Here is a 10,000-nt window from a genome sequence, read left to right on the forward strand (position 1 = left end):
CTTTCGGTTTGTTAGAGTCATGACCAGATATCACCATGGCGATTCCCCGCTTCCGAAACCTCTCCCTCCAACTCTCAATGAGTGCTCTGGAGTTATCCTGCCAGAACACAAAACAAACAAACAAACAAACAAACAAATAAACAAATAAACAGTTAACCACTACCATCCAGGACAGCAACATTGTTTTTTTTCACAACAGATGCATGTTCCCAAATTCAGGAAGCTGGAAACAATCATACTGTTGAATACAATCACATTACAATCATATTGTCCCACTTACACAATAAGAAGAGAATGATTAGAGGTCCACAAAGAGAAGAAAAGATTCAAAGGAACACGATACATGTCTTTTACCTTAAAATAACGGCTTCAAACTCATTTCCATGCTACATAATACGGAGAATGAAGTCTCTACATTGCCAGTGCACACCCAGAATGCGTGATACTACACTATGTAACGTTGTTGATAGGGTAAGAACGCTTGATATTACACTATGTAACGTTGTTGATAGGATAAGAACTAGGGATGTCCTGATCCGATATTTGGATCGGACATGGTGAAATGATCACCTTTGTGAAGAAGAATCTCCCCATCATGCTCAGACTGCAGCCAGGGCAAACAGTAGAAATTGAAGGGAGTGTGGAGATGGAGATGGAGCAGTAAAGTGTGGAGGAGATAGCAATACTGTAGAAGGCGTGACAGTTATTTGGGTTGTTATAGCCAATTCAGTGTGTGTGTGGTAATTTGACTATTTTCTACTCAGGTTTTGTTGTTTACAATATTGGTTACACTGATGGCTTTTTTAAGCCTTGGTTTACACTCTTGAACAGAGCACTGATGCCAATTCAGTTTGTGTGGTTAATTGACTATTTATTTTCTACTCAGCTTTTCTGTGTGTTTTGCTTTTTTTTATACAGTTTACAATATTGTTTGCACTGATGGCTTTTTAAGCCTTGGTTTACACTCTTGCTGTTCAAGAGCAGAGCACCGATGCCAATTCAGTTTGTGTGGTTAATTGACTATTTATTATTTTGTGTTTATTTAACCCTGTTAAGAATAAACAGGTCAGCTTGTCATTACCAACCATTGTGGATTATTCAAACTAACCTAATTAAGTTGGCTAGTTGTTCTTAAGAGTAAAACCCTTTTCAACATGAGTATAACAACAAAATAAGTAAATATCTTTAATCTTTAATACATGCTTGGATCGACCGGTATCGGCCGATCCTAAAAGCTACAATATCGGTATCGGATCAGAAGTGCAAAAAGCTGGATCGGGACATCCCTAGTAAGAATGCTTGATATTACAATATGTAACATTGTTGATGGAGTAAGAACGCTTGATATTACACTATGTAACGTTGTTGATCGAGTAAGAACGCTTGATATTACACTATGTAACGTTGCTGATCGGGTAGCAACGCTTGATATTACACTATGTAACGTTGTTGATCGTGTAGGAACATGACCAGTCAGTTTATGACAAACTGGGTACCATCTTGACACCATACAATATTGACACCAAAGGGCATAGATGTAAATATGTCCTGTGTTCCTTTAATTGGTTAAGAAAAAGCAAAGGGCAGAATAACAACAGGTGAAAGAAGAAGACGATGAAGAACAGGGAGCACATGAGGAAGAGGAGGATGAGGATACCGTGCTGGCGTCATCAAACACGGACAGCTCCATGGTGCCGGTGAAGTCCTGATTCAGGACGGCCTCCAGACACTCCTCCAACCAGCAAGAGGCGTTATACACAGGCATGATGACTGACTGCGCGCACACACACACACACACACACACACACACACACACACACACACACACACACACACACACACACACACACACACACACACACACACACACACACACACACACACACACACACACACACACACAGACAGAGAGAGATTACTTCTAAGAAAAAGCACAATCATTGACTACACATAGTTGTGAACATGGAGGTGTGTTTGTGTGAATGTATGTGTGTGTGTCTCTTTCTGTTTTATTGGGCCTATTTGAAAGGTAACCAGTGACTTAGGCGACTTTATAGCAAAACACCCTGACAAAATAAGTCCCAAACCATATTCAACACAGTAAGTGTGGAGAGAGAAAGACATTGAGACAGAGAGAGGACAGACAGAGAGAGAGAGAGAGAGAGAAAGAGAGAGAGAGAGAACAGGGGAGGCCCTACTAGACTGTCGGCTACTTTGGCCAAAGTCTTCGGGGGTCCATGAAACTTCCATCTTTAATGAGCACCCAACACTCCTTTTAGAGGAGGCCCACCGCCCGTCTCAAGGGTCTGAAAGCACCCGGAGCTCACCGGCCACATGTAACCGAGCCTCCCATCGCTTCCCTTGACTGCCAACTGCCGTTTTATCTCAGGCTCTGCGCACGCAGATTAACCTACACTAAACTGATGTGGCGAAGCAGCAGCCGTCACCCTGTGCCAAAGAGTGCATCTAAATTATACATGTCCTTTCTCTTCGGATTCCCGCCGGAAGCCCAGACGTCTGACAGCACGCTTCTGGATGCAGAAAAAAAGGGGGGGCGAAATTCGACAGGGTATAGATTTCAAAAGGCGATAAGATCTTACTAGGTTTCAAAGGCCTCAGACCTAATGGGGTTTCTGGCAAGAGGTCAGGCCGGGCATGGTTATTCTAACCTGATTTTCGCCAGATGAATTTCGTTCCGCCTAGCTCCACTCACATCCATCTGGGATCGGTTCCGTTGAGAGATTGTATGGTAGAGCCAATCAGGACGCAGTGCAGGAGTTTCATAGATGTGACGTAGCGTAGAAGCAAAGTCCTTTTAGGCAAGTCCCTTCACTCAGCAACCATATTGCAACGCTTTTTGGGCACTCATTGGGCATCCGTTTCGGCAGAAATGCACGTGCGCAAGGCTTCACGACACCAATCTTGCGCCAGCGGCGAGATCACAACACATGATTGGCAGGATGTCTCCACAACACACCACATGTATTCACAACACAGCAACTGATTGGCTCAATGTATTCACATGTCGACGTTTTGCCGCAGAAGGGGTGTGATATGTGTAGACAACTGCCATATTGGCTTTACAAACTAACCCCATGCATTTCTATGGAGGATTTTTTGAGTGCTGTCTCCTCATTAGAAAGTCTCTGGTAGAAGCGACTGTGAGACTGTTCTCAGCGTCACAGGTTGGCTTCGACGTGAGTGGTTGAAGTAGCATGTCAATACATGACGGACAAGTGGCTTATCCAATCTTACGCAAGGATTTTTCAGCCTTCTGAAGCACCACTCCAATGGATCGACCCCAAATGGATGAGTGGAGCTAGGCGGAACGAAATTCATCTGGTGAGAGTCAGGTTATGGTTATTTCCCACTCACCATGCTTGTTAGAGCTGCATTTCTCTGTTATTCTCCTAAGGAGCCAGCCTGTGTGTTTAGGCTAAGGGTCATTCCACGTCAATTCAACCAGGGCCCACGCACTTAGGTCTCAAACAATTCTGAAAAAATTACCAGGTGTACCTATGTTACCCAGAGCTACCACAGGTTACTCTATACAAACACAGGTGGCAGTGTGGTGACTATATAAAACATATTGATGTCAATGGGGCATTTTGCCCATGTTCAGGGTAGAAAATAAAAAAGAAAGATTTGCATAAGACAAGTCAAATTGGTGTTTTCAAAAAGAAGGGATCATGGAGAATAAAGAAAAACATATTTAAAAAATCTTTGTATATTCCCACAAGGTGTTTAGGTGCTCTGAAAATTATAACCAAAATGATTTTTCAGACTTGTGAGGTCTGCTGTTCAGACCCTGAAGGGATTTGTTTTCTGTTCATTGCTTTTTGTGAGAGTGTTTCTACTTATCTCAGTAAGGAAAATAAATCAAGAGCCTATGTTGAGTACAAATATGTCTTCTGAAGGCTTAAACAGAGCCCAGCCAAAAACTCCAATAAAATTTGTATCAACTTTGAGGGACAGCTATGACCATGCAGGATTATCCAGACCAAACGTGACGATTTTGCTACATACTATTCCTATTTATGTACCAGCATGCAAAATTTGAGCCTCCTACATGGTTTAGTTCTTGCGCTGTGGGCTTGTGAACTTTGACAAAAAAAAAGAGCCGAACAAAATCGACACCCCCCTCCCTCTGTAAAACTGGCTGTATCTTGGAAAGTATTGATCTTACATAAGAGTAATTTTACAGTGTGTCTCCTGGGTAGCATAGGTACACCTGGTAATTTTTCCAGACCCCTTTGAGACCTAAGTGCGCGGGCTCTGGTTGAACTGGCGTGGAATGACCCCTAAGGTAGTTTTATTTGTTTTTCCCTGTGCTAACTGATCTGACCTATCAGTTGGGTAGTGGACCTACACTGCCCCTCCTTGTGGGGTCTAAGCTGACAACAGAAGTCTGAAGGCAGTCGAGTCTGTTTACCACTTCAATGTTGACGCCCTCTGTCGTCTCCTGGCTGCCCGTGGACGAGGCTTTGTCCTCGGCCATCTGCACCTGAGATTCCCTGGTGCAGACACGCTTCGCTGAAACACATTCTGCGGCATGTTCGCGCGTTTCATTGACTGGTCTGCCGTTCATCTGTTTGCACATAACAATAATCTGTTAGCATATAGGCTAATAGCAAAATCATAGCCTACATATATGTGACGAATCTGTGTAGAAGTTAAGGTTAGCCAACTAGGCTACACGCTACAAGCACGTGAAAACCACGAGGAGTTTTCTGAATGGCAAACTAAGCTATCCTTGCACGGCTAAGCGATAATGATATATTTGCGTGACACATTCGGCTATTTTACAAAGCCTGTGCAGAGTTAATATATAGTTAAGACTCGGAGGAGGAGAGTAAGTTATGTATGTAAGTACAATCAAGCAAGCAGACACTCATAGCAATAACAACTGCACGTGTAGAACAGTTCAGATTATTGCAAAATTGAAGCAGCGCATTAAGAGCTCCACATACTATGTAGATAACAGTACCTTATCATGACACTGTTAACGTGGCAATTGTTATAAAACGTAGACGGTGTTGGTAAAACTAGGCTACGTAAAGTCTTCCGATAGTCAACAAACCATGTGCTTCCGCGTTTACCGCCAGCTGAGATGCTGATTGGTCAACCGAAAACACGGATCTGATATGGATTGGTTATTGCTATATGTCAGTCAAATTACGTTATAACTGTCCGCCTAGTGTCCACAAGGGCAACAGGGAGATATTTTAATTTCCCTTTGAAAACATACAAATGATTTTGCGAAATAGATCAGTGTATGAGGTAATAGTTATCAAATGAAATATAAGCATACCACATGTCATACTTTCCCTTCTTCAATTAATTTATATTTTGATAATTTGAAAGTGTCACATCCAAAGAAAATTCTAAATTACACGAAAGGCCCTCTGAGTATAAACTGGAGATCAAGTTAATGTTTTGATGACGCATTATTGTGTCGGTTTGGTCTACAGATCATGACCATTTTTGGAATTTCCACAACCCTAATGTCAACCTGAGGTTGAAATGCAACCAAGATGATCCTACAGCAAATCAGCAAATCTGTGAAAAAGCGGTGCTAAAAACAGCCTCCCTTCGAAATCCACTGAGTGCACACTACTGATAAAAAGAAAAATGTATGCACTCGAACACCATGATACTGTAATTCTTGTTGGATAAAGGTATCTAGAAACAATAAGGTTGAGGCTCTCAGTCATGAAGGAGAAGCAGCCACACAGTGAGAACAGATAAGTTGAATTCTCCTTGTGGCTCACTATTACTGTAAGGGTGCTATTTGCTCATGATGAAAGCGAATGACTCGCTAGACAGGGCTTCATGGTGCACACAGAGTAAGGCTACACAAGTCTGCTTTACATGTTAGAGTGGGGAGACTCCTCCACCACAGAAGGCGTTAAGGAAATGGTATACTCCTCCGTCACATTTGAGCGTGTCGAAGGCATCATCCAAGAGCCATTATGTTTACTAACCAACAACTAACAACAAACAACAAACACAACCATTAAACAAAATCAAGAATGAATGATACCCAACTTTTGCTGCGGTTGTTGTTGTAGTTTTTGTTATTTTATGTATCGGCCCAGGCCACGTTGAAGAGACAGAGGAAGCCAGTGTGTTGACGTGTTTCAGAGTGAACACACCGAGTTAATGGGTTACAGCAGAGCTCAGGGATTCATTTGTGTTGTGTGAGTGATGGTGATGTGCCCAGACTTGGATGGGGACATAAAACAAAGAATGGGAAAGATTATTTATGCTCAATCAGAAGAGAGTTATGGGGGGGAGAGAGGGAGTAAAGACAGAGGGAGAGAGAGAGAGCATCTGGCCTCTCTGCTTCCAACACTATGAAGTCACTTACAGAGAAAAAAGAGAAGTGATTGAAAGATAAAGTGTAGAAAGGGGGAGTGAGAGAGAAAGTAGTGAATGATAGAGGGAGAGAGAGGGAGTGAGAGAGAAAGTGTGAGAAAGTAGAGGGAATGATAGAGAGAAAGAGGGAGAGAGTGGGGAGAGGCATGTCAACTAGGATTGAGATCAGGAGGTCAAGAATTTTGCAGTGCAGTCAGGAGACAAATCATGCGCCATTAGAATATGAGCTGATCCAGAACATATCATGACAAATACCTGTGACATTAATCAGAAGAGAGACCTATAGAGACACATGATTATACACGTCATTTGGAGAGAGATATAGAGATGTGAACTGAAGAGTATGGAAATCTAGTGGAAGGATATAAGTAAGGAGTGGAGATGAAATGGCTACAAAAAGAGAACAAGTACGCATGTGCCCCCCATATCCCCAACCCCTCCCCAATATGGCTCCATACGCACATTACACTACAGCACATTCAGCTGTGTACTGCTGCACATCAGGGTTACCCTTTTACATTACACACACACACACTTTCTGTATATTATGTATGTATCTTGCACATACTGTAACCAGCTTTGTTTATTTTAATTTTAAAAAGAAAATCTAGCTCATTTACACACCATTATAGCAAGCCAAATTATTTTTGTGTTGTTGCAAAAAAGAAAAAAAAACTTGAAAACAATTCTGATTCTGAGAGATAGGCTTGGTTGAATGAGTGTTGTGATGGATGAGGGTAAAAGTGAGTTAGAGAGAGAGAGAGAGAGAGAGAGAAAGGTTTGGAGTGTTGTGGTGGATGAAGGTAAGATAGACAGAGGTATAGAGAGAGAGAGGGGTATAGAGAGAGAGAGGGGTATAGAGAGAGAGAGAGAAAGAGGGGCGAGATGAATGGATGTTGTAACATTGTGATGGGCGAGGGTCCGGCCTGCCGTCAAACATTCCACATCTCCAGTAATCCCCGGAGCTCTCGCCAACGCAAACAAGACTTCCACACGGATTAAGAGTCCCTGCTGCCCCATACCTTAGAGCGGAAGCACAGACTGGGGCAGGCCATAACTCATGATATAAGTATGGGGGGGATAGAGAGAGAGAAGGAGAGGGCGGTAGAGAGAGAGAGAGAAGGATGAGAGGGTGAGATAGAAGGGATGAGAGAGAGAGAGAAAAAAATGAAAGAAAAGACTTACAGCAAGATATTAACTGAGCAAGAGCTACAACGTGAAGCTGAAAGACAGAGAAAGAGGGAGGGAGGGAGAGAGAAGGAGGGAGAGAGAGGGAAGGAGGGAGGGAAGCAGAAGAGAATGAGAGAGAGAAAGAGACCGATAAAAGTATAGAGGTGAAATAACTCACAGATAAAAGGCTTACCGGGGGAAAGTGCGGGCCCTTGTGAGATCTTTTGTTTAGCACTTTACTGAGACAGTCCCGACTCTTATATCCTGACCTCATGTAAACACACCCTGCATGTATGTATAACAAGCCCATGGCTGTGGCTGTGTAAATCACTGCAGGCTCGAGAGGTAGACCTGGGCTGGTGGTCCTCTAGCATAAATAACGGATCTGGAATAAGCCGGAGTAAGCTTCGAATGAGCAGCTCATTGAGTCTATGGGGAAATGTCTGGAGTACATTGAGAACAACAGCAGTGAATAGGCCCGTATAACACTATAGCAACAGGATGGTCAGAATCAGAATGTTGTAGTTCATTCACGTTAGACTTTAGGAGGGCTTTAGGGGAATAAAACATTTTTATTAAAATGTGTACATATATAAGCTGCACATAACACACATTCACTCAGAAATAACAGCAGCAGTCGTCTGTCTCGTGGCAAGTTATTGCTGCCCTGGGCCTCTGGTAGGGAAGAGGGACACTAGTGGCCACTGTCACTGGGAGTGTTCTGAACAAGTTGAGCTTTTGCGCACCTCCTTGGGACGGGTGCGTCGGAGACGGACCACAGGGTCACCAATATCAAAGGAAGCAGATGGCTCCCGCACGCTGTCTTCATTTGCAATTGTAGCTTTTTATTGCAACGTTTCGGTCATCATCAGGCAATTGACCGAAACGTTGCAATAAAGTTACAATTGCAAATGAAGACAGTCTGCGGGAGCCTTCTACTGGGTGTGTTCTGCAAGTATAGGTAGGGTTAGGTTAGGGTGTAGGGATCACATTGACCAGCGGTATCTAGGTTAAGTAGAATTTAAGATGACTGGATCATTGGACTGTGACAGATCACCTCCAGACTGGTCTTAGCACATCTGAGCTCCTCCACCAAGCTGGACATTGACAACTCCCAGCATTCCCTTTCCACACAATGGAGGGTTGCCGAACCCCGACCAGTAGGCACGGCTGAAGTGCCCTTGAGCAAAGCACCTAACCCCTCACTGCTCCCCGAGCGCCGCTGTTGGTGCAGCCAGCTCACTGCGCCGGGAATAGTGTGTGCTTCACCTCACTGTGTGTTCACTGTCTGAATGTGGTTCACTAATTCACGGATTGGGATAAATGCAGAGACCAAATTTCCCTCACAGGATCAAAAGAGTATATATACTTATACGTATACTTACTTACTTCAAATAAATATACTTATTTACTCTTATTCATTTGGCTGGCGCTTTTATCCAAAAGCAAGTTTTCACAAGTTTTCTCAAGTTTTCCACATTTTGTTCCACATGTTTCAGACTTAAAATGGATCATTTTGTTCTCATCAATCTACACACAATACTCCCAACACTCCACAAAAAACAACAGGTGTTTGAAGTGTTTTGTAAATGTATATAAAACATAAATATTCAGACCCTTTGTTATGCTACATCACATAAAAAACATACTTATTAGTTTCGCTGACTCTTTTATTTGCCGAAGCAAATTAGTACAAGGGCCACTTACATAATGTAAATTAGTACAAGGACCAGTCTCCCTGGAGCAACTCAGGGAAATTTGCCTTGCTCAAGGGCACAACAGTGGCAGTCGGGAATTGAACCTACATTTTTTCGAATGTACACGCCGCTACCACATCGGGTGCAGGTCCACTGGTCACAGTGGAAGCTAATTGTTGCAGCTACGCAAACAGAATGCTTCAGTGACGTGCCTGCACTCTTAAAATGAATGTGTTGAAAACAACACAACATCTCTGTGTCCAGATAGTCCTGCAGCAGTGGTGGCTGGTGGTGTCCCGGTCTGAAGGCCCTGTGATCTGGTCAAAGCCACCCCCTTGATTGCCTCCATCCAGCACCAGCCGTTGTCCTCAGTGGTGGCTCATCAACAAGTCCTTTCAGCAGTGGTGGCAGTTGGTGGCGTCCCAGTCTGGAAGCCATTTGATCTGATCTGAGCCATGCACAGTTCCTGTGATGTGTGTGTGTGTGTATGTGTGTGTGTGTGTGTGTGTGTGTGTGTGTGTGGTTGGGAACACAGAGAGGCGTCCTCCTCCTAGAGACAGACGCTCCTGACCAGACCACTACTGAGAGCGAGTCTCTGTGTGTGTGTGTGTGTGTGTGTGTGTGGTTGGGAACGCAGAGAGGCATCCTCCTCCTAGAGACAGACGCTCCTGACCAGACTGAGAGCGAGTCTGTGTGTGTGTGTGTGTGTGTGTGTGTGTGTGTGTGTGTGTGTGTGTGTGTGTGTGTGTGTGTGT

The 10,000-nt window shown here is 43.7% G+C and overlaps 1 protein-coding gene across 2 annotated transcripts in view; it reads right to left on the minus strand.

Moving 5' to 3' along the window:
• The window catches only part of qtgal (queuosine-tRNA galactosyltransferase), a 60,844-nt gene extending 55,766 nt beyond the window's left edge, over positions 1 to 5,078 (minus strand). Inside the window, exons 1-4 of one of the 2 annotated variants that reach the window (XM_076285264.1) lie at positions 4,988 to 5,078; positions 4,433 to 4,588; positions 1,658 to 1,774; positions 1 to 97 (exon numbers count right to left, since the gene is read on the minus strand). The exon at positions 1 to 97 is cut by the window's left edge and continues 3 nt beyond it. In XM_076285264.1, the coding sequence (XP_076141379.1) occupies positions 1 to 97; positions 1,658 to 1,774; positions 4,433 to 4,588 (370 nt within the window). In that variant the 5' untranslated portion in view covers positions 4,988 to 5,078. Of the gene's footprint in view, positions 98 to 1,657; positions 1,775 to 4,432; positions 4,589 to 4,987 lie in introns of those variants that run through there. The other variant, XM_076285269.1, reaches the window with a different exon arrangement.
• Positions 5,079 to 10,000: the final 4,922 nt, after the last annotated feature.

The sequence above is a fragment of the Alosa pseudoharengus genome, unplaced genomic scaffold, assembly GCF_046254945.1.
Source record: "Alosa pseudoharengus isolate Yale_2024_CS ecotype anadromous, Long Island Sound unplaced genomic scaffold, YU_APseudo_1.1 YU_APseudo_1.1_scf_1, whole genome shotgun sequence".
In the NCBI taxonomy this organism is placed as follows: Eukaryota; Metazoa; Chordata; class Actinopteri; order Clupeiformes; family Clupeidae; genus Alosa; species Alosa pseudoharengus.